This window comes from Euleptes europaea, chromosome 8, assembly GCF_029931775.1.
Source record: "Euleptes europaea isolate rEulEur1 chromosome 8, rEulEur1.hap1, whole genome shotgun sequence".
In the NCBI taxonomy this organism is placed as follows: domain Eukaryota; kingdom Metazoa; phylum Chordata; class Lepidosauria; order Squamata; family Sphaerodactylidae; genus Euleptes; species Euleptes europaea.
In genome coordinates, this window is record NC_079319.1 from 35,951,857 (window position 1) to 35,976,926 (window position 25,070).

At 42.4% G+C, this 25,070-nt stretch overlaps 1 protein-coding gene across 2 annotated transcripts in view; it reads left to right on the forward strand.

Annotated features, from left to right (window-relative positions):
• Positions 1-25,070, forward strand: part of STAU2 (staufen double-stranded RNA binding protein 2) — a 171,079-nt gene that overhangs the window by 20,643 nt on the left and 125,366 nt on the right. For both annotated transcript variants that reach the window (XM_056854148.1, XM_056854147.1), the window contains exons 5-6: positions 5,308-5,467; positions 13,867-13,974. In XM_056854148.1, coding sequence (XP_056710126.1) covers positions 5,308-5,467; positions 13,867-13,974 — 268 coding nt within the window. The remainder of the gene's footprint in view (positions 1-5,307; positions 5,468-13,866; positions 13,975-25,070) is intronic.

Sequence of the window (25,070 nt, forward strand, 5' to 3'; positions counted from 1 at the left end):
AGAGTTAGTTACTAAAAGAAATGAAAGGTCAGGAGTTCTGCTACTTTAACAGCTACTCGCAGAATAGACGTAACTGGGCTAGGTGGACCAGTCAACCAACAGAATAAGGCAACTACTTCCTGCAAGGTAGGGGCTAGCCAAGTAGATCATCCCTATCCTAACTGAGAGAATGTCATCTGAAACAGTGGTCTGTTCTAGAATTGACTAATATGTTTCTCTTACGACAAAACTCAGGGAACGTCAGATGAAAGAGATACGCAGCTTTGGCATCACTTCTTTTCAAGTAAACATTATGCTTCTTAGCAAAGTTGATGTCAGTCAGTGACAATACCAGTAAGGGCAAACGAATGAATCTTTTGACTACTCTTGCTCAGTGACACACCAGAGCCACAGCTAGTCATGGCTGCATTCGCAGTGAACGTACCCTAAAAGTAAGCTTTTGGGGTCCCCGGAAGACCCTTTTCCATGCTGAACATACAGTTCAGATCTTCATATTTACCTAGAAAAGTTAACAAGAGGAAGAATAGTTGTTTTTTATACCCCCCTTTTCTCTACCTTTAAGGAGTCTCAAAGCGGATTACAATCACCTTTCCTTCCCCTTCCCAGCCAGCATAGTGTAGTGGTTAAGAGTGGTGGTTTGGAGCAGCGGAGTCTGATCTGGAGAACCGGGTTTGATTCCCCACTCCTCCACATGAGTGGAGGAGGCTAATCTGGTGAACTGGATTTGTTTCCTCACCCCACACATGAAGCCAGCTGGGTGACCTTGGGCTAGTCACAGCTCTCTCAGTCCCACCTACCTCACAGGGTGTCTGTTGTGGGGAGGGGAAGGGAAGGTGACTGTAAGCCAGTTTGATTCTGCCTTAAGTGGTAGAGAAAGTCGGCATATAAAAACCAACTCTTCTTTAAAAAATGTGTTATTAAAACTATGTAAAATAATTAGCTGAAGATTGAAATACAAGATAAAATTAGATTGGGCTGTCCTTAAGATAGAAATCCTGTCTTTGGGCATTTGACCTTGGGCAAGTCACACTCTCTCAGCTCAACCTACCTCACAGGGTGTCTGTTGTGGGTAGGGGAAGGGAAGGTAATTATAAGCTGGTTTGAGTCTCCCTTAAGTGGCAGAGAAAGTCGGCATATAAAAACCAACTCTTCTTCTTTCCCCAGGTGGGGTTGAGAGAGTTCAGAGAGTTCTTCTTCCCCCTCAGGTGGGGCTGAGAGAGTTCAGAGAGAACTGTAACTAGCCCAAGATCACCCAGCAGGCTTCACGTGTAGGAATAAACAAACTCGGTTCACCAGATTAGAGTCCACTGTTTATGTGGAGGAGTGGGGAATCAAACCTGGTTCTCCAGGTTAGAGTCTGGTTACTATACCATGTTGGAAATTCCGAAAGAGCAATTAATATACCAAATACAAATTGTTTTTAGTGGAAACTGGCACATATAGCCTGCATAATCAGAAAATTAAAATTACCCGTCAGTGTGAAATGTTACCTGATTTAAGGGGTTTGTAAAGGTACATACTTTTCCAGGAATGCTTATGATCTTGAAGAATCTAGAAATACAGGATATGCAACATAAACACATTACTTGCTATAGTAATACTTTATTTGTGTGTGTATCTGATGACCATACAGGAAGAGGCCCCTTGGGATCCTTAGTATGCAATTAATATTTTGGCAAGAAAAGCCACAGATTGTTTCAGCATGATAATATGTTATGACATCATATTCCTGTAAAATTATAATGAAGCAAAATTTTGTTTGCCTCTGTGGCAAACCAAAATGAGTTTTGTAATTGTCAACAGACTATAGTGATTTATTTAATTACAATGGCGCCTGATCTCACCAACTTGAAGGCACATTATGAACCCGTTTTCATTTTACAAAATAACTGTAAACATACTCTCATTGCCAAACTTTGCATGCAGGGTCATAGTTCTAAAGCTGATTTCCAGCTGAACACATTAACAGTGATATTAGTGGCATGCTAAACGTAGAAACCTATAATAAGAAGTAACTTTTTGAGTATATGGAAGTATATTTAGTGAATCTTGTGCTAATATGTTGGGAACAATTCACTAGGAATTTTACCTGTGCAATTCCTGTTGAAATGAACAAGGCATCTCCTGTGCACTTCTCATTAATAGCAGGTTTTGTGCTGGAGTAGTATAATGTTCCCATGCACTTTAGTACTTGTTAACTAAATGTTCCCCAATTCCACTATTTTCCAAATATTAGGTAGGCTTTTTGATAGAGACATGGGAGGTTGGTATAGGAGACAAAAATACCTTACTTAGCCCTTTCCATTCTGGGCCTATCTCAGTCCGAGCAGCTGTGCCCCTTCCCATGTGTTGTCAGACAGAGCTGGGGCTAAAGGAGATGTTTTTGTAACAGATGTGTGATTCCTGTGAGAGTCTGTCCACTTCATGCAGCTGGTTAAGTAAACTCTCTGGTCCTTCAAAACTATACACAATATATTGTGTTAATCTTTAAGATCCTACATAACTCCATTTAAGCTAAAAGAGACTCGTTATGGGTACTCTTCTAGAATCTCTCATTTTATGCACATAATGCTATACATGTCACTGGGGTTTATCTATATCTATAAATCTTAGTGCCTCCTTTCTTGGGTAAGCTGTATGTATAAAATTTGAACTTGAAATAAAGGTTGTTTATTCATGGGTACTTTCACTCACATTCACCCCTGGTCTATCTCGGTTGTTCCTGGGAGTTATGAATGAGTTTTCCGTCCATTAGAGATGACCTAGCTGCCAGCCCTCACAAATCCTGGGACTTCCCGTTCCTCTGTTAACCTGATTCTTTCCTCTTCCCCCGAGCTCAGCCCGGGTGAAATCTCCGTGCATAAGGCAAAGTGCGGGACACACAAGCTTGATTTCGCTCACAGCCAGTTACAAAGCAGCATGTCCAGAGGTGGAGATTCAAATGCTTCCTGCTTCCTCTGAGCTCTTTCTAAGCAGAAGAAAGGTTTTTTAAAACCAAGGCTTGGATTTCTCCCCCCCCCCTTCAGATTGCTCCATTTTTTGTTTTTTCTTCTTAAAATGCTTTTTTATGCAGCAATTGGGTTTGGGGGGGGGTTCTCTCACAGTAAGCTCTACAAATTAAGCCAATTACAAAGCAGCATTTAAAGATGCGGGGACTTGATTTGAGCTTGGTGACTGCTGGTGCATACATTCCCAACAGGAAAGTGTGGGTCCAGCAAGCAATGAACCTCAGGTAAAACTCCCATGAGTAAATGACCAAAGCCTCTGTAAATGAGTGGAGAGCAAACAGATTCCATACAAATACTTTTCTTTGCCAAATTTAAGACAGTTACAGTGCAGTCCTATGTCCACAAAGTCAGTGGGCTTAGAAGGTTTTAACTCTGCTTAGCGTTGCACTCTTAATTAACTAATACTTTATTGATTTTACTGTTTGTAATTGAATTCTTATGTCAAAATGTTCTTACTGATATTTATTGTATTTTGCTATGTTGCAAAACATCTTGGGAACTTTGAGTTGAAATCTGTTGGATGACTGGAAAAATTGCTGCCACTCTGTCTAACTTACAGTCTTGTTTCAAGTCTAGTAGCATCTTAAAGATAAACAAGATTTCGAGGGTATTCAGCTTGTCTGACCAAGGGAACTTTAACTCTCAAAACTATATATCCTGAAAATCTTGTTGGTCTTTAGTGGACTTGAATCTTGCTCTTCTACTGCAGACCAGCATGACTATGCATACACTACCCTGAATTCCTTGTATTAACAGCAAGATAAAACCAATAAGTAAATAAATAACTGAGTTTAGTTCTTCCTGTTGTTAGAGATTTACAGTTCCTTCTATAGCAGAGAATCAAGCTAACCTATTTTATAACAGTCAAAAACCTTGAGATCTTTTTGATAAAAATAGTAACATAATATGTGGACAAAACTAAAAAAGTACAGCATATTCTCTTGAGGTGTAAGCTTTAATCTCTATAATGTGACTCAATTACTGGGCCCTGTAAACTATACAACAGGTAAGAAAACTGGAGAGTTTACCTTGGCTGTGAAGTTTCCACTCTTGTTCCGACATGCCTGAAATGACATCAAGCTACTTAATTTAATTCATTCATTTCCTTTCCTTATGTCTCTGTCATAACTATGTTATCAGAAAATATATTTAGTGCTTTTATAAAAATTAAAACCAGTGTGTTAGAGTGGTTTTCCCCCCCTGTCAGATCAGGATGCTTCCAGAATATATCATCATATTAAAACAGTTCCTTCACTTCTGCTATTAGTAGATGGCATGGTTCTCATCAAGAAGCTGATTATGATATTTCTTTAAGCAAGCAGATAAAAATTTAAGCAGGTCTGTTGACTGCTTTGGAGAATCAAGGAATCTGTTTTCAAGGGCGCAGCTCAAAACCAAGATTTAGGGTCTTTGAAGTGTGCTGCAGAATTTGTAGTAAATAGTTGAGAGCCAGTGTGGTGTAGTGTTAAGGGCGGTGGACGCTAATCTGGAGATTCCCCACTTCTCCACATGAAGCCTGCTGGGTGACCTTGGGCCAGTCACAGTTTGCTCAGAAGTCTCTCAGCCCATGCAGAGGCAGGCAATGGCAAACCACCTCTGAATGTCTCTTGCCTTGAAAACCCTACAAGGTTGCCATAACTCAGCTGTGACTTGATGGCACTTTCCACCACCACCACCAATTGAGAGCACTCAAAGAACTCATAGCATAACTAGTTTGTTATAACTTGCATGATGTTAAAATTTTTTACATTGTATTTATTTAGGACTGACTCACAGGGGCAGTAGTATATAGCAGAGAAGGAGCAGTGGAACCTTCTGTCTTCTGATGCATCCTTGCTTTTGACTGCTACCTCCTGAATAATCTTCAATAATGTTATTAAAGAGCCACAGTGCCTTTTATGTTCACTTTTCTTTATTATCTACCTCAGTTGGCCCCTGCACGGGTTTTTTTTTTGTGTGTGTGTGTTTTTTGTTAATATTTGTGTTAATAAATTTACCTGCAGATAAATTAGGGTACCTTTTTCAAAATCAAAAGTTCCCTGCTTTACAGCTTTCAAAAATGAAAAGACGCCTCACACTTGATTTTGTCCAGGACAAGAGTAGTGTGGTGCCATTGCCTTCTAGTTTGCATGTAGCCCAGAACGCTCTGAAGGATTTTTAATCTATTATATAATTGATTCACTGACAAATTTTCAGCTTGTTTTTATTATTAATGGTATATTTGAAAGTCAGTTTACATAGAATGTTCATATATTATTGATAATTAATGGGGAATTAATTTGTCAATACCTTTTCTTAGATATCACTGCCCAGTGCCTAAGATTTTCTTTGTCCAGTTGACTGTGGGTGACCGTGAGTTTTTGGGTGAAGGGAAGACTCGCCAAGCTGCTAGACACAATGCTGCAATGAAAGCACTTCAAGCTCTTCAGAATGAGCCAATTCCCAAAAAGTTACCTCAGGTTAGTGATCCCCCCCCTTTCTACCAGTACCAGTTATTTCCCCACATCTTTCTACAAAAGGGATGGTGAACAAAGAGCTTCCCTCGTTCTCCCTCTCCCACAATTCCATTTGATTCCCAAAAGCTGGTGCTGGAGGTTATAAGACCTGCGTGTACAAAACGTCATGTAGGGAGGAGGTATAAGCAGGAAAACTGGCCTGCCTTCTTCATCAGCCAGTGGAGTCTAGGAGGACTGGTGAGTGGGGGGTGGGAATTCTCCCCTTCTCATGGTTGCCTCCTGACCCACATACCTTTTGTCAATGCCAGTTCTGTACTCTCTAGTGTTAGCTTTTCTGGAGTTAAAGGGGACTGAGGGGGGAGTAGAATGCAGGGGAAATCTGCATCCACCATCTACAATCCATAGCAAGCAAATATTTTTAATTGTACCCTTATGTGGAATAAATTGTAATGGTCGTATGGGAAAGATAGACATGGTTGGATCCCAGGTCTCTTTCTGTAAGAGTTCTGCTGACTTCCCTTCCCACTACAGACTCCCCACTATTCCCCATGCTGTCCACTGACACACACACACACACACAGCATTTTGAGGAGAACATGGGATCTTCTCAGGTCGCCAATTTCTTTGTATCTTAGGGCATTATGGTCTGTGTTCATACTGTGTCAGAATTGTAGCAATAAACTTCCACGCACAGATGGACACTCCTTGTTCTTATTCTGTTTGGAGCAAGAACATCAACTGTATTCTTGTCAACGCTGTCAAAAGGTCACAAAAGAAGTGTGGGGAAAAGTTCTTAGAGCCACACTCTGGGAGAAGACATTTTGTGCAGATGCCTTGATTCTCCCCCCATCCAATGCATCAGGACCAACTTGCTCAGTTGAGCCAAATATTATACAAAATGTTATTATAATTTATTATAGAGTGTACACATATTAAAAACCCTAGGCCTGAAATCAGCCCTAGTGTTTTTAATGTGTGTACCAACTTCCTCAGTGTCAGCAAGACCAAGGACTAAACCATCAAAATTATCTTCTTCAAAATTGCCTCCATTTCCAGTCCGCTTGTCTTGTACACCTGAGCAGCTAGAGAGCAGTTCTTCACCTCTGAAGAGATCCTGACACGAGGCAAAATCAAAGCACAGAGTCTATTTGGCATCCTTTCAGCCCAGAAGCCATTGTGCCACCACAAACAACTGCACTGGCTTCGATTCCTTACCTCGTGTCATTTGCTCAAGACCACTACATGCCTCATAGCTTTGCTTCTGACCATTGGTTTGAACCCTATGGATTCAGTTCTGGTGCCAGGATCTATAGAGGCCTTCCACCACACCCCAGCACCATTGAATCATTCCAGTTGTAGAACAAGGAGATTCCTCCAATTTGGATATCTCATCACCCATACCAACATTGTTGGGACAGAAGACTTCCTTTCCATGCTTTGCTTAGAGCAACTCATTTGGATGGCTGCATTAGTGGGTTTGGGGAAGTTAAGCATCATTCAATGACTGGTTGTTCCAGTTAGCAGTATGAGATTCCAAATCCACTATTGCCCGTTGTATGTTGCCAACATTTTTGCAAGTAGCTGATGTTCTTGGAATGGTCATCCATGCAATCACATAACCTGCCCTCTTTCCATGCAACAGATCAGTGTTTCTCCTGTTGCATTGGCTTGGGAAAAACTGAGCAGGATGATGTCGTTTCATCCACATATGGCACGCACACTACTGCTTCTCTCCTTAAGATGAGCAGATTCATTGCCAAAAACAATTTTCACACTTAACTCTTGAAGATTCAAAGGGATATTCTGCATGTTCAAGTATTCTTATATGTACAACACAGATTCTGCTGAAACATCAGCTGTTTGCAAAAGCACTGGCAACATATGGTGATAGTGGATTTGGAACCTCATACCTTTGACTTCTTACAGGTAAGCAGGCTTTTTTCTGTGAGCATAGTTTAACTCACAATGTTAAGGAGCCAACCCTTAATTTTTCTGCCTCAGAAGGGAAATAAATAAAAATATAAAGTAAAAATTCTACTCCAAGGAATCCAGTTCCTGGTTAGAGCTTTTTGCATTCGCTTAGTTCCCATGTGTGCATGGAGTGTTTCTCATTATACAAATGATGGTCACGTTGTAAGTCCCTAGTGTCTGGTGTTGACATTCATAACTCTATAAAGTTTCTTTACAAGAAGTTGCATTCCAAAATGGTGTGGTGATTGCTATGAGAGAAAAGGTTGCCTTACTTAAAATTGCCACAAGTTTTCTTTTAAGGGGCACTGTTGACCAGAAAACTATTGACTTATAAAATTCAGAAAAATACTCTAGTGTTTAAAAATGCCAGATACTTGAGGGAATGTTGGTATGAGTTGTATATTACGGGCACTATCACACATATCAGCAACTTTCTGCACAATGGTCTTAAAGCAATGAAGGCACTAGGTGGCGGGATAATCTCATTTAATAAGGAACCCCGAATTGCAATTTGGTAAAATAGCATTGGAGGTAGAACCAGGAAGGAAGATCTGTATTCTACATCTGTATTCCCTACAGCCCCAAAACTACAGGAGTTTTGTCATCTCCCTCCTCCCCAAACACTTTGTTACATGGTTTTACTTATATATTGAGCATGTTTCTATAAGACCTCCATACAATACAAGTATATCAATAAAGAAAACAAAAATAAAATAATTAAAATCCCTAAACACAGCTGATCAAAAAACAAAGAGCAATAAAATCAGAATAACCCAAACTAGAAAAAGATTAAAAAGTAACAATCAGTAGCAAAAGAACAGTAAAAGTTTAATAATTGTTGGCATAAAATAGTAGCGATCAGTCAGATAAGACAATGCAAAATGGTGTATAGATTTTTTTCTTAAATACTTCAGAATTTTCAAATAATATTTTATATGAAATCTTGTGCATGTAAATGAGATTACAGATTCAGTTTGATACTGTTTCTGAACAGCTGTCAGATGGGTTAAGGTTTTCGGTCAGTTTGGGTCTTCAGTGGATCATTAGTTTACTCAGCCCTCTAGTTTTAAAATGTAATACTTTCATTATTTTACTGGGGAAGCATTTTTGAGGGAATGAGAAGGTAAATGAATAAATATTGTTCCGGATATAAAGCACATAATGAAAGATTAGTAAAGAAAGAAATGCTGGATTCAAACATTTTAGACACAGGGCCAGACTATGCATGATGTTGGGAATTGTGATCAGATCTCCTCGTATGTAGTTTAAGCTCAAAAGGTGTGGGGGATGAGGTTGGGGCCACAGTGTTGGAGCAGAGGAGGGGCCATGGCTCAGTTGAAGAACATCTGTGTGGCATGCAGAAGGTCTCTGGTTCAATCCCTACTCCTCCAGTTGAAAGAATCAGGCAGTGAGTGATAAGAAGACATAAGACCCTAGAGATCTGCTGCCAGTCCTTGATGGTCTGATACAGTAGAAGGCAGTTTAATGTGTTCAAGGTTTGCCAGCAGCTCTCCCTAGAGAAATCACTCGCTCTTTGCATAGGGAAAAATCAAGTTCCTTTAAGCAGCACAGAAAGTGTTCACCTCCTTCCCTATTTCATTGCTGTAGCTCTATTCCAAGTGTGGTTCCCCTGCTCTGGAATAGTCATGCTTAGAGCTTAAATGTGGAGAGATCTGATAACAGATCCTTAACATTGCTTGTAGTTTAGCCCAAGAGTATGCATTTCCTTTGTAGAAAACACATATTAAAAACCTATGCAGAGCAGTAACGTTAAAGCATAATCTAGTCAAAGTTAGCTGTGACTATGAACTTACTTGGATTTACTTGAAGTAAGTCCATGGGCAGAGCAAACCTGAAAGGGGGGGGGGGAACCGGCTCAGGAGCCGGCACGACCCCTGCACTGGTGTAAGTACCACTTGCGCCGGCTAAACTGGCACTATCACCGGTGCAGGCCCACTTACGCTGACTCTGGGGAGCAGTACAGTAGCGTGAGGCTCGGGCACCGGCGCATCCTCGCTGGCAGCATTTCCTTGGAGCAAAGGCTCACGCCAGCTGTGAAGGGGACATTCCCGGGGCATTCCTGGGGGCGGAGCTGACTTTAGTCATCTCCCAAAGCCCTTTTGCCCTGGGAACATTCCCTTTAGCCCGCACAAAGATTCGCCGGCAAAAAAGGCATGCATAGCCCCGCGAAACTCTGTGGAGGAGTTTAATGGGTTTCTTTTAAAACTAACATTTTTTCCTTGTATTTTCATGCTGGCAAGCCTGGGCCCAACCCAACTACCTTCCCCACAGGATTGCGCTGTAAATGCAGTGGGCATGTTCCTTTGTAAGTGAACAAAGGATCAGGTGGCATGTCCTATTGAAAACAATGGACTGGGAAATGACAAATGACGTCCCATCTATTTTAATGGAAGTTGATTGTGATTTTAATTATTTTCAGATTTTCTTAACTGTGGAAAAAAAATGTATGTACTTGAAGGAAGAAGTGATCCTGTTGCCACTTTTGCTCTATTAGCAGTGCTTTGGCCATTATTCAATGAGCTGCACCCTGTTTGAGTATAATAATAATATTTAGTTCATTTCAGGTGTTCAAAGCTCTTCACATATATTATTTTCAAAAATCCTTACAACAGTCCTAAAAGGCCAGAAATATCATTTCCATATTGCAGATTTCTCTCTTGCCAGTGCAAACCACAGGTCTATTTGGACCCTAGATGTCAAAGATGCAACTACTATTTGCAGTTTTTCCATTTCTAGTTGGAAAGTTTTACAGTTGGTCGGAGCAGTTACAAAAACTTCCCAGCAAGAAACAGTGAAGTTGGGCTGGTAGACCTGGTTTATCGTAGATCTGAGCTTCTATTTGAGACTGCTTTAGACTGAAATGAAAATAAAAAAAGCAAAAATTTCTACATGCACAGTGGCTACAGTTTGGTACTAAACAAATAAGAGTCTCCTAAGCATTTTCCCTTTTACTTAAAATGAAGTACACGTAAAGTATTTTACAACTAAAAAGAGAGACTTGATAGACATTGTGTCTATTTGGGGAAAGCACAACGAAAACAACGGTGAGGAAAACGAGGAGCACGAACCTGCTTTCATGAAAGAACGGCTATACAGCTGCCAGATTATTCCTGCCAAGTGGCTGAAGTGAGGCCTGAGAAGGGAATGCATAGCCAAGAGCTTTGCTGCTGTGATGAGGATCACACGTAAGCCATGGATCTTCAGAACTACCAATCATCAACCTGTCCCTGGGCCCTTTATTTTTGTCTTGGTGGTAAGGAAGTTTATGTGAAAGGGATTCAAGAGCTGCTGCTTTGTTCCAATAACTGTGAATAAGGCAGGAGAGTACTCATGTCCCTGTTTAGCTTCTGCTAGGCTCTAGCTGCCCACTTTTATAAGGTGAGTATTTGATGGTTAAGGCACATTGAGGCACATCAGTTAAAAGGTTGCATATTCGCCCAGGCTCACATCTCAGGCACTGGAATGTGACATGGGACAAATCCTCACCGGACCTACAGTCACAGGAGCAGATTCTTCCACGATATGTATCCAGGCATGCCTTAGTGAAAGTCTTTCTGTATTCATAATTCATTGTGACAATAAGTACGCTGGAAGAGTCGGGAAAAGGAAGTAACTGCCCATAGAGGAGGGTTGTTTTCAAAATTCAACATCAGTTTGAGCACTTCCCTTTGCAACTGTCAGGCTTCCCTTTGCAACTGCTAGCGGGCAGAGTCACTGCAACCACCCAGGAGGAGCCAGAAAGCCCTGGAACCTGAGTAAAGGCAAGCACTCAGCCCTGAGGCACAGGCTCAGGACGAAAAGGGACAAGAGTGGCTCTGAGCATGCACAAAGGGCTTTCTCCTTCTGGCTCGGAAACCCCAGCCAGTCACCCAGAGCTGTGCCTAAGTCTTTCCTGGCAAAAATGGAGCTCGTACCCAAACCCTACTCTGCTCCCCGGAGCCTTGCTCTCCTCTGGGCTTCTTTGTCCCTGCCCCTTCTATTCTCCGGCGGACTTTTAAATGCCCAGCTGCTTTTCCCATGACTCCAGTGCTGCCTCTGTCCAGTGAAGATTCCTCTCCCTCTTCAGGCTTAGGTGTTCCCTGTAGCAAGCAAGCCACAGCAAGTGTGGGTCAGTTTCAGTTCTCGGCAGGATGGAACAGAGCTGGGCTGATCTGTTGCCATCCCCTTATATGCATACTCTTATAGGCATTAAAGCCTTTTTTTTTTTTTTGCGAATGCAAGACTATCAATGGAATGATGTGAGTGTTTTTATGTTCTCATGACCCTGCACTGTGATAGCCATAAACTAATTGGTTGGGGGGGGGGTGTCTGGACCCTTCTCTGCTTTGGCTGTAAAATGGCCACTCAGTTCATTTCAAATTAAAGAATCCCACTGTGGGGGCTGGTGATGTATTTTAAAAAAATACACCACAGCCAGTTACAAAGCAGCATTTTCAGGGGGGAAGGACTCACGCATGGTTCAGAAGCTCTGCATTTTTGCTGGGGATGCATAATTGATCACAAGGTACTCCTGGAATTTCTTTGGTTGGAAAGCCTCTGCGCATAGTGTTTTGAGAATTTGCCTGCAAATACTGTGCAGTTAGAGAGCAGCAGATCCAGTAGAAACAGACCGAGCATACAAAGTCTGTGTCTGGTTACTTAAAGTGTAATCGAGGCTTCAGAGGAGGATATGGAAACAATGGTTTAAAAGGGGTTTCAAACTATAGTTAAATGTTGTAATGGTGTTGAGCTGAAGCAAACTATAGTTAAGGCAGTTTCCTCTTGCTCCCCCTTTATTGAGAACTGAGGATTTAGCTTCACAAGCTAATCCATGGCTTTATTGTACTTTTGGTATCATAACCACCGTTGAGGCCACAAACCTTTGACTAGTGCTAACTATTTAATGTTTTTACCAGGACATTGTTTTCTCATCTTCCAGCAGCAAACTTGCTCCTTGACCTTTTCCACATGGTTTATTTGTCATAGGTTCAGTGCTGTTTCCCCACCACACATACACTTTCCCCATAGCTTTAGAATGTATTTGTATACCTCCTGGGTTTTCTCCTGTGTTTCACAAACCTGCTTTGCTGCAAAGTTTGGAAGGATGTCATAGCAAAACCTGGTTGGCTGCTGTGTAAGCATGACAGGTCAGATTTTCTGGGTCCCACCCTTATGACAGGGATTTTCCTTGCCACTGTCCCCGACAGCAGTCTCCCACTTCCTCATTGCTGGGAGGGGGGGCTTTAAAAATTGGCAGTTGAACATTATAACATTACAATCTGTGTATCTGGTTCTCCCACTTTTCTTTTTTAAATAAAGTAAGTATGTAGCCCTTCTCGTGTAGAGATAGGCAGAATTATTATATCTCCGCAAAGAAATGGCTACACAACCCTGTTCCAGGTGGAAAATATCTTTATTAACAGTAGTGAGAAGCTGATCTTTTGACTCAAGTACTATTTAGGTTCAATGTTTAAGAATAGCCAATGTCTTCTTAAGATGAACGAACAGGGCTTTCCCCCCCCCCATTCAGAATCAAGCCCTTTCTCCTTGATGGAAGTGATTGTGATGTACTGGTGGTGCATAAAGACTATTCTCTTGGATAAAGTGTTCAGAACCACTAAACCTAAAAGAAAATTTTTGAGTTCCCTTCACTAGTAGGTTGAAATGTGTTTTTATAGCATACATGTTCATCAAGTTCACTTCTGTTAAATGTTGAAGGTGTTACAGAATTATGAAATTACTAAGTGATACTAGTTCGTCAAGTGAGTGATTCTTGAGTGATATAACATTGAAAAACAGTACTGGAGCTTAAAATTGTGCTTACAACCAGGTTACAGTTCCCTGTAGCTTAGTTACTCTGTAACTGTTGCCTGAATAATTATTTGTGCACATATATCTCAAGTCTCAGGAAAGTATTTGGAGAACAGTACAATTACTGAATTATTCTACAGAAAATTGTCTTTTTAGTGGACATTTACAATGGGATCCAGCTCTATGAATATCATCTTGACTTCCAGCAAGAAAGGCAGGATATAAATATAAAAGATATTTGGTACAACTCTTCTTGGTGAACTGTTCTCCAAAGTTTTGCAATCAAAGGAACTACAGAATGAATATGGAAGGGTCTTGTTTCGTATCAGTTTGACACTTATGATTCCATAACTGAAGATGATAAACAGCCTTCCCTTCCCTTTCTAGTTTGTAAGTTCAAGGGCAGGACCTTTGTCACTTGATTTATGTGAAGATCTTTGGGAAACCGGTTCCTGAAAAGCAGGCAGTAATCTATAAATTCACCAGTATTTTGCATCCAAAAATTGACATTCTTTCATACAGTGTTGCCTTTGGGAAAACATACTTCACATTTTAACAAAAAGCATTGAAATTTTGTTCTTAGAAAGTTTTCATAGAACTTTGTTATCTTGCTTGACCAGAATGGAGAGACAGGAAAAGAACTGGAAGAAGAAAAAGACGCAAACAAGTCGGAGATCAGCGTAGTGTTTGAAATTGCACTGAAGCGCAACATGCCTGTCAGTTTTGAAGTAAGTTTTAACCTTGGATTCTTCTAGTATAAACATATAACCTCCCTCCTCCTTTCCTGGTGGTTAGTACACAGCATTGAGTTGAATCTGTGGACTGACTAGAAAAAGGATGCCAGCTTATTTCTGCCAGTTCATATCTGATTCAGGGAACTCTGACTCTCTAAAGCCTATTCCCCGAAAATCTTGTTGGCCATTAAGGTGCTACTGGACTCGAATCTAGCCCAGCTAATTTCTGTTAGTGTTACTAACTCTAATGGCTACTCTCTAAATATTCCTTACTGTCTGGAGTACTTGGTAGTTTTTGTTTTCATTTATTTTTAACAGCCTTTACTGCTGAGCAGATTATTTAAACTTTTATTTGCATCATTTTTAAAAAATAATTGGAGGGTAGATGGGTGGAAAGTTGTAGCTACTGAGGTAATAACTGAAGCAAAGCACCAATACTTCACTCACAATTGATGTCATATATGTGGTTTTATTATTTATTTATTTAGTTTATACCCTGTCTTCCTTCCCAATAGAGACCCAAAGCAGCTTACTTTATTCTCCTGTCCTGTTTTGTCCTCACAACAATTCTGTGAGATAAGTTAGGCTGAGAGTTTGTGACTGACCCAAGGTCACCCAGCTCCAAAGCAAAATGGGGATTCGAACCCAGGTCTCCCAAATCCTAGTCCAACACTCCTAACCACTATACCATGCTGGTTCTTTTAAAGTCACTATTTATCATTTATGTAGCATTTTAATAGTATTTACCATCTTATTCATGCCCACAACAACCCCATTCTCCCTTCTTCTCCTGCCAGCCTCCTCCTTCCTCTCTTTTTCTAGTCCCAGCTTCACACCTTCAGCTGTGCTCCACCCTCTTCTCTGTTCCCTGCCCTGCCTCAAAACACCTGGGTCCAGAGACCCATTGTTCTCTCACCCAGGCTTTCTCACTGCCTCCACACCTTTTGAATAGTGGGCCGGGCTGTCAAGGCTGCTCTGTTGACGAGGCAATCCTGGCTGCACCTTTCTGCTCCTGGTCCCACCCTGCTCTGTCCTGGTGAGTCTGACTGCCTGGGCCCAAGGGCTTGTCCTGCCAGGCAATTCATGCCACACCAGGGTACAACAAGAAAGAGACTCAGTCCTATATGGTTGTATGCTAGGAATTTAAAGATGTGGCTAACTGGTCTGCTTGATCGCCAGCCACTGTTGTAGCTTTGTTACTGAGGAATAAGGTACCTGACATCTGTGCCCAGCCCTTTCTTTCCCAGGTTTTCTTTAAAAGGGTTTCAATTTCCATCAGGCTTATTTGCAGGGATGCTGGAAGCTACTGCAGTCAGCATTTTCTAGTAGCTCTGATGTGGTTCCTTTCTCCCAGTTTAACTTCTCTGAGATGCATATATCACTGTTCATCTCTTTGCACCTGCCTTGTACTTAGAAACACCAGATGAATGTGTGCCAGATGTTTTATCGGGGTTCTTTTCCCCGCTATGTTATTAGGTTTTCTCAAATTTAAACCTAGCCTTTCTATCAATTTTCTGTGGACTCTTGTCAAAAATACTGTTGCTAACCAGAGGCAGCTATCTCTGAGGTAAAAATCATGTAGAAAAAAGGCAGTATAGATACATGCACAGATAAAATTCAGGTTTAACCCAAATTCTATATTTGGAAGCAAGTTCTTATTTAAGTGCAATGACTCATTTATTTTGTAACAGGCCACAGGATCTAGTGTTTGTAATAGGATTTTAATTTAAGAGCTGTTGACACTATTTTGTCAGGCATGCCTTAAAGCTTTCAAAAGGTCCTTATTCATAGATGCTTTGCTATTTTATGAATGTTACAAAAACCACAGACAACATTATATCATCACTCTTATGTAAGTTAGCAAAAAGTTAAAAGGTATTTCATGATTCACATAAACAGCTTTTCAGCCTTGCACAATATCTGGAAAACGGGTGCGGTGTGTGCAATGCAAGTTTGAGCCAAGTTCTGCCCTATGATGTCAGCAGCCATGGCCCGAGGGCAAGATTTTGCCCTAAACATTTAGCCCAGAGGCACTGCACAGTTGCATAATCCCATTCACTGTGCTTGATCAAGTAAGATGGGCTTGATATCAAACATCTTTTAGAAATACCGAAGGACTCTTTAATAAGAGAACTGGTTTTAGAACCGAAAAATTAATAGCTTTATCGTAGTAAAAAATAATAATCTGTGACTGCTTGTTAATGCTCATGCTTGACTTGCAAGATGGTTAACATTTCTGCTGCTCACAAGTCTAATGACTGCCCTTCTGAAGTAAAAGATAAGAACATCCCATACAGCTGTTTAGCATTCCCACTAGCTAGGAAAGATACCATGCGCAAGTGGAGCTGCAGGTTTGTGTGTCACAGTCACTGTTTTGGCCTGTGTCACTTACGCTGACTGATGCTGCAGTTTGCATAGCTATTTGTTTCTTTAGAACAATGGGAATGATTTCCCATTTACCAAGTCCTCATCCCACAGTAGTGGGTTGATAACTGTATAAACATAACGGAGGACCTTTGCTTTTGAATGGTTGACTGAGGCCAGTGTTTTCCTTAAAAAATTAGTGGTGATGAATGGGAGATGTATACTCTAATACCAGGGAAGCTCATGTTTGTCAAAGAGAATAACCTTTAAAAATAAGGATTGTTGAAATGGTAGCACAATTGATGCGATGAGAAAGAGTAGCCTTGCATTTTTCTTCTTTTTAAAGCACTAAATGTGTACTCTCGATTCATTGCGTTTATTCTTATCCTTTCTCATACCCAAAATGAATGAAAATTTAAAAGCAATTCCGTAATTGCTTTAGACAAGGAAAACAGGGAGTGTATTGCATTTCAGCAGTGATGTAACAGGCATTATCCAGTAGTTAAGAAGACAATGGCAAAGCCACAAAAATGTAATCAAAAATTGATATGAAAGGTTACTCTTCATGAGTCACATGAAAAGAAGTTAAATGTCCCCAAGAAAATGAGTGGTTGGAATTTAGGAAGTTGTATGTATTAGTTATACTTATTGCTTTGCAAAGGGCCCAGGTTGTATTGGATATATACTGGAATACGTTGTTGAGATTTAATAAATTTAGAGTACTGAGTTATGTCTATTGGTGTGAATAACTTTAAAACAAATATTGAATTATGTTTCTCTTCTGAGGCTAGGGCATCTTGAAGCTGTGGCTGTTTACCAGTGCTCTCCGGGGAGGCAGGACCAAATCTTATTTGTTGTCTCCTCTAGGCAGGAAACAGCCCTCAACTCCCACTTTCTGTCCTGCCTTGAGGGGAGAGCAGTGTATAGACACAGCTCTGTGTTGAGTACTAATTGTTCTAATTTTCTACTACAGTTTTTTCTTACCTTATTCTGCTTATTAGTGTACCTATCTTAGTATCTTCTTTCTCTGCATTTCCAATTCTTGCCTCATCCCGTTCTCTTCCCCCCCCCCATTTTTGTCTTCGGGGTGGGAAAAATGGCGGACAGGACGGGAGTGTCGGAGATTGCGGAAGCGGGCTGATCCAATCCGCCCGCGGGGACACAGAGGTTTCCAATGGCCGCTCTTGCGGACCCTTGGAAAGTGAAAGCCTGCAAGATCTTTGTAAGACGGGCGAGGAGGCGATGCCTTCGCGCGGCAAGGGAAAAAAGGCACCAAAGTCCGCGCTGCTGCCGGGAGCCACAAAGAAAAAATACGCGGTTTTAAAACCACCGGCAGCAAGGGGAAGGTAAGGCAATCTGCCTTGGCAGTCCCCTTAGCTGTGCCTCAGCCTCCTTTACCCTTTATTTTACCACAGACGCCTATTCTTTTTATCATGCCCCCTACTCCGCTATTACAGTCAGCTGCAGGGTATAGCAATGGCGGGGCCGTGGGGACGGCCATTTTTAATCCCTCTTTCCCAGGGCAACCGGGAGGTGGCAACCCAGCTACCCTGGAGCAGGTCTCTGTCCTATTTAATTCTGCTCTAGATAGGCAGTGGCATTTTATGCAGTCTATGCTGCCCTGTTTCCAAAACCTTAATACAGGGCAGCAATGGAACCCTGTTCCCAGTCCCTCTCCCTCTCAGACTACTTCTAGGGTAGTAGAGGATTTGGGGGGGGCTACTTTGACTCAATCTGGTCCTAAGCCGTGGCCCACTAAAGCAGCCATGAAATCACACCCTGCTAAGGTTTCTCAACCACAGCAGGGATCTCCATCCTCCCCGTTGGACTCAGATGACACTGAGTCTGAGGAAGGAGAGATAGACTCAGATGGCGATTTTACTGTAGCAGAGGAACAACAACCTAGATTGGTTCTTGTAGGTTATCCGGGCTGTGTAACCGTGGTCTTGGAATTTTCTTTCCTGACGTTTCGCCAGCAACTGTGGCAGGCATCTTCAGAATAGTAACACTGAAGGACAGTGTCTCTCAGTGTCAAGTGTGTAGGAAGAGTAATATATAGTCAGAAAGGGGTTGGGTTTGAGCTGAGTATTGTCCTGCAAAAGTAATGTGCTAATCATTGTCCTGTAAGTATCAAGATAATGTGCTAATGAGGGTATGGTATGTTAATATGGAACCATTGTATCCTGAGTGATCTGTTAATGTGTGTAATCCAAAGCTAATCTGCATGGCTATTGTTGAATGTTGTCTTTGTTAGTCTGGAGGTTTTCTTTGTTGTCTTTGTTAGTCTGGAGGTTTAGATGATACATTTACTATTTGGAGCCATGGTGAAGAAAAATTAATGGACTTTCTAAACCATCTTAATAATATCCATCCAAACATTCAGTTTACCATGGAAAAGGAAATTGAGGGTAAACTCCCATTTCTTGATACCCTTGTCATCCGTAAAACAAACTTTCAGTTAGGTCACAAGGTCTACTGGAAACCAACTCACACAGATCTCTACTTACACAAAAACTCCAACCACCACCCCCGACAGAAAAGAGGAATAATCAAAACATTAATGGACCGTGCAAGACGGATCTGTGAACCACAGTTTCTCAAGGAAGAAACTAATCATCTAAATCACTCACTGCTAGCAAACGGCTACTCCAAGAATGAAATCAGAAGGGCCATTAAACCAAACTAAAATCAGAAAACTCAGGAAAAACAGTCTCCCATAGGAAAGGTATTCTTGCCATTTATTAAAGGAGTCACTGATAGGATGGAGAAACTTTTGAAAAAACATAACCTACAAACAGTGTTTAAACCCACCAAGAAAATACAACAAATGCTATGATCAGCAAAAGACAAAAGAGACCCCCTCACCTCTGCAGGAGTATATCGTATACCTTGCAGCTGTGGAGAAGTTTACATCGGGACCACAAAACGCAGCATACAAACAAGGATAAAAGAACATGAAAGATACTGCAGACTTGGCCAACCTGAGAAATCAGCAGTGGCTGAACATGGACTGACACAAACAGGACACAGGGTCTTATTCCAAGACACTGAAAGACTGGACAATTCTACCAACTATTTTGTCAGATTGCACAGAGAAGCCATTGAAATGCATAAACATCAGCACAACTTTAACAGAAAAGAGGAGAGTTTAAGAATGAATAAGGCTTGGCTTCCTGTTCTGAAAACCTCCAGACTAACAAAGACAACATTCAACAATAGCCATGCAGATTAGCTTTGGATTACACACATTAACAGATCACTCAGGATACAATGGTTCCATATTAACATACCATACCCTCATTAGCACATTATCTTGATACTTACAGGACAATGATTAGCACATTACTTTTGCAGGACAGTACTCAGCTCAAACCCAACCCCTTTCTGACTATATATTACTCTTCCTACACACTTGACACTGAGAGACACTGTCCTTCAGTGTTACTACTCTGAAGATGCCTGCCACAGTTGCTGGCGAAACGTCAGGAAAGAAAATTCCAAGACCACGGTTACACAGCCCGGATAACCTACAAGAACCAATGAACTCTGACCGTGAAAGCCTTCGACAACAACCTAGATTGTTTTCCTCTGAGGATTTTCAGGAGCTTTTGGCCAGAGCACTGGTGGCGCTTGATCTCAATGAAGAATTAGAGTCAGTGGAAGAGCCTCAGCCAAAGTTAAACAGAGGGGTTAAGGAATGCTTCCCAAGGTCTCAGACTCAAAATAACTTGATCCCTTTTCCAGAATTTTTCCAAAAGACGGTCAAATCTGAGTGGGATAATCCCATATCTAATAGACAATTCCCAGCTAACCTGCGTAAGCTTTACAGACTGGCTCCTCATGCCATGGATCTTCTAAAGATCCCCCTGGTGGAAGCACCAGTAGTGGATGTACAGAACCCAAGCTTAGTTTCTGAGGACGGGGGAGGATCCATTAGGGATCATTTGGACAAAAAATCTGAGTTCCTTGTACGTAAGGCTCACGAGGCTGCTGCGCTGGCCATCCAGGCTAGTGCCACAACCTCTATATTCGCCAGGGCATCCACTATCTGGATGAGAAAGCTCATTCAGCTAATCCCACAGGACAACCGCAGGGTCGTCGTAGGCCTAGATAGAGTCTTCAAAGCCATTTCTCTGATGGCAGACGCCTCCCTTGATACAATGTCCTTTTCTGCAAGATCAATTGCATCCTTATCAGCAGTCAGGAGGGCCCTATGGCTAAGGCCATGGCAGGCTGACTTCAGATCTAAGGCAATCCTAATGGCTTATCCCCTACAGGGTGGCTGCCTGTTCGGAGAAAAGTTAGACAATATATTAATTGAAACAAGGGATAAGAAAAAGGCAAGTTAGGAAGGACAATAAGGGTCCTTCTTATCCTTCTTATCCTTCCTTTCATCCCTACAGGCCAACCCACCGTTACAGGTCCGAATATAGAAGGGGCTCCTGGTCTAACAGAGGCTCCTTTCGCAGAGGAGGAAAGTCTCAGAAACAGGGACAGTTCAGATAGGAGAAAGGGGATAAGTTCCCCAAAACCAACCCCCAGTGATGCCATATCACTGCAGGTGTGGGGGAGGCTACAACGCTTTCTGCCCAGATGGCTAGTCTCAAACCCGGACAACTGGGTACTAGGGATTATTTCTACCGGGTACCTCATAGAGTTTGCAAGACTTCCCTTGGATCGCTGTATCCAGTCTCCTGTACCCATAAAAAAGGAGAAATACTTAAGAACCGTGAGGGCAGTACAGCACCTGTACAACATAAGGGCTATAGAACAGGTTCCTCCGGAAGAGATCGGTCTGGGGGTATATTCAATCTTTTTTACCGTTCCAAAACGCAATGGAGACTGGAGGGCTATTCTAAATTTAAAGTACATCAACAAAAGAGTAGCTCCAAAACACTTCCGTATGGAAACCCTCCGGTCCACGGTGGAATCCCTCAGACCACACACATACATGACGGCTGTCGATCTCACGGAGGCATACTTGCACATTCCCATAGACCGATCACACAGAAGGTTCCTCCGCTTTACCCACGTGGACAAGCATTATCAATTCAGAGCCCTCCCATTCGGCTTGATATCTGCCCCGCGAATCTTTACCAAAGTGTTGGTCACTGTCATGGCCACCTTAAGACTAGAGGGAGTCCAGGTACACCCGTACCTGGACGACATCCTCATATGCGCACATTCTTACCATCAGTCCATACAACATACACAGAGGGTCATACAAGTCCTAGAGGAACATGGTTACCTGGTAAATATGCCCAAAAGTTCCTTAGTTCCGTCCAAAACTATGTTGCATCTAGGAGTGGTCATCAACTCGGCCGCGAATACCCTGTCTCTGTCACAGGAGAGAATAGACAAGATTTCCAGAATAGCCAGAGCCATCTCAAATACCAGAGCGGCCAGACTGATGCTTCTAGCGAAACTAATGGGTCTCACGGTATCATGTATATCAATAATACCATGGGCCCAATTTCAATCCAGGCCCCTTCAGTGGTTTCTACGGCCATATCAGAGAGATGTAACACGCAAAATAGACAGATTGGTCCTGATTTCGAAAAAGGTGAAGATTTCTCTGGCCTGGTGGCATTGTACCAGCAACCTCCGTCGGCACTCTCAGTTCCTACACGAGGATCCAATTCAAATTTTTACGGATGCCAGCCAGGAAGGATGGGGAGCCACCCTTCAGGGCCAGATAGCTCAGGGACTTTGGTCCACTCAGGACAAAAGGTCTCACATCAGTCTATTGGAGATCAGGGCAGTCAAGTTGGCACAGTTCCATTTCAGCTACCGACCACCACATCCTTATAAGAACGGACAATGTTGCCACGAAGGCACATATCAACAAGCAGGGGGGGTCAAAATCATCGACCCTCCTCAAGATGGAACAGATTTTTCCGGTGGGCGCAGAACAATGTCAGGTCCATCCATGCAGAGCACATAAAGGGAATATTGAATGTGCAGGCGGACTGGCTCAGTCGCCACATGCTGGACGAGGGGGGAATGGTCCCTATCCCAGAAGACCTTTCAAGCCATTTGCCACAGGTTTGGGACGCCAGTGATAGACCTCTTCGCTTCGATGAGCAATACCAGGCTCCCAAGATTCGGATCGAGATTCTTCCATCCGAGAGCAGAGTTAGTCGATGCTCTTCTGAGTCCATGGCCCAAGGGTCTTCTATATGCATTCCCCCCTCTTCCCATTATCCCAAAAGTTCTCAGGAAGGTTCTGCACGGGGCGGCCAGGATTCTGCTAGTGGTCTCTTATTGGCCACGCAGGCCTTGGTTTGTCACCCTAAAACAACTGTCAGTACAAGAGCCTTGGAGAATCCCTCGGGATCGGATCTCTCTACAACAGGGGCCATTTCTTCACCAAGACCCCCTATGGTTCTGTTTAACCGTATAGAACTTGAGCTGGGACGTCTTCTGAAATGTGGTTACTCTCCTAGAGTCATAGATACCATCATTGAGGCAAGAAGGCCGGCAACAAGGTGCATATACAACACATCCTGGAAGGCCTTCGTCCGATGGTGCCGTAGAAAGAAGGTTTCGCCTATCAATCCAGGCGTTGGAAAGCTTCTAGAGTTCCTACAGGAGGGAGTTCAAATGCATCTCTCTGCTTCCACATTAAGGCGTCAGATCGCTGCTATTTCCACAGTTATCCCATCGATTGAAGGTCTTCCCACCTCTTGGCATAGAGATGTACTAGCATTTCTAAGAGGTGTGACTCAACTGAACCCTCCTGTTATTCACAGATTTCCGACCTGGAACCTTAATCTAGTCCTGAAGGCCCTTACAAAGGCACCCTTTGAACCTCTCGTGGAAGTTCCATTGAAGTTTATCCAGGCTGTGTTTGGACTGACCCAAACAGGAAACAGGGTCTTATTCCAAGACACTGAAAGACTGGACAATTCTACCAACTATTTTGTCAGATTGCACAGAGAAGCCATTGAAATTCATAAACATCAGCACAACTTTAACAGAAAAGAAGAGAGTTTAAGAATGAATAAGGCTTGGCTTCCTGTCCTGAAAACCTCCAGACTAACAAAGACTACAGTCCACAATAGCCATGCAGATTAGCTTTGGATTTCACACATTAACAGATCACTTCAGGATACAATGGTTCCATATTAACATACCACACCCTCATTAGCACATTATCTTGATACTTAACAGGACTATGATTAGCACATTACCTTTGATACTTTTTGCAGGACATTGATTCAACCCAACCCCTTTCTGACTATATATTACTCTTCCTACACACTTGACACTGAGAGACACTGTCCTTCAGTGTTACTCCTCTAAAGGTGCCTGCCACAGCTGCTGGCGAAACGTCAGGAAAGAAAATACCAAGACCATGGTTACACAGCCCGGATAAACTACAAGAACCAATGAACTCTGACAGTGAAAGCCTTCGACAATATTTCCATTGAAGTATTTGAGGATGAAGGTATTGTTTTTGAGGGCCATCACGTCAGCGTGGCAAGTATCCGAGTTGAGAGCTCTTTCCATTCGAAAAGGAATTTGCACTTTTCATAAGGATAGGATTGTGTTGCGCTTGGATCCCACCTTTCTACCAAAGGTGAATTCGTCATTTCATGGAGTGCAGGAAATCAATTTGCCATCCTTTTGCCCCAAGCTGTCATGCCAAAAAGAACAGCAATGGCATACCCTGGACTTGCGCAGAGCCCTGCACATTTTCATCAAAAGGACCACAGAGATCAGAAAATCGGACGCTATGTTCATCGCAATTTCTAACCCTAACAAGGGTCAGAAGATGTCAGCAGCTTCTATCAGCTACAATCTGAAGCTCTGCATTTCAGAGGCATACAAAGCGAGCGGCCAGCCAATCCCGACTGACATCACTGCACACTCTTTACGTAGTGCTACCACTACGGTGGCCTTTGAGAAACAGGCACCAGTAGATGAGATTTGTAGGGCTGTGACCTGGTCTAATGTATCAACGTTCATTAAACATTACAAAATCAACACCTGGTCCTCTGCTCGTGCGGCCTTTGGCCGCAGGGTTTTGCAACATATAGTGGAGTAAATTGTCTTCCTTTCCCACCCGGGTTGAAGCTCTTGCACGTCCCACAGCTTCAAGATGCCCTAGCCTCAGAAGAGAATGGAGCCTTGATTACTTACCATGAAGGCTCCTTCTGTTCTGAGGCGATGGGCATCTTGCCCACCCGGTCAGACAACAAAATTTCTGGGACACACACTCACTATCTATATATTCCCGCACACACAGCACGGTTGCAGGTGCAGTACTTCCCATAGGTTTTGCCTTCAGTACTTCCCATAGGTTTACCTTCAGGTACCTTATTTTCCTTGGGAAAAGTTAAATAGTTATGGTAGTTTAGTTTTCAGAATCTGTTTCTTGTCCTGATCTTACTCTATTTCTATGTATACTAATCATACTGTTGGAAGTTTTTTCCTCTTTACCTTTTACTGGAGTTTTCTACTTTGGGCTTGTCAAGTCTGAAAGTGAGAGTTGAGAGCTGTTTCCCGCCTAGAGGAGACAGCAAATAAGATTTGGTCCTGCCTCCCCGGAGAGCATTGGTAAACACCCACAGCTTCAAGATGCCCGTCGCCTCAGAACAGAAGGAGCCTTCACGGTAAATAATCAAGGCTCCGTTTATACTGATGAACCATTAAATACTTAATGTTTACTGGTCAATCTTGTGTGTGTGCTTTGGTTTGTTGCAAGCATGAGTCTTTATCAG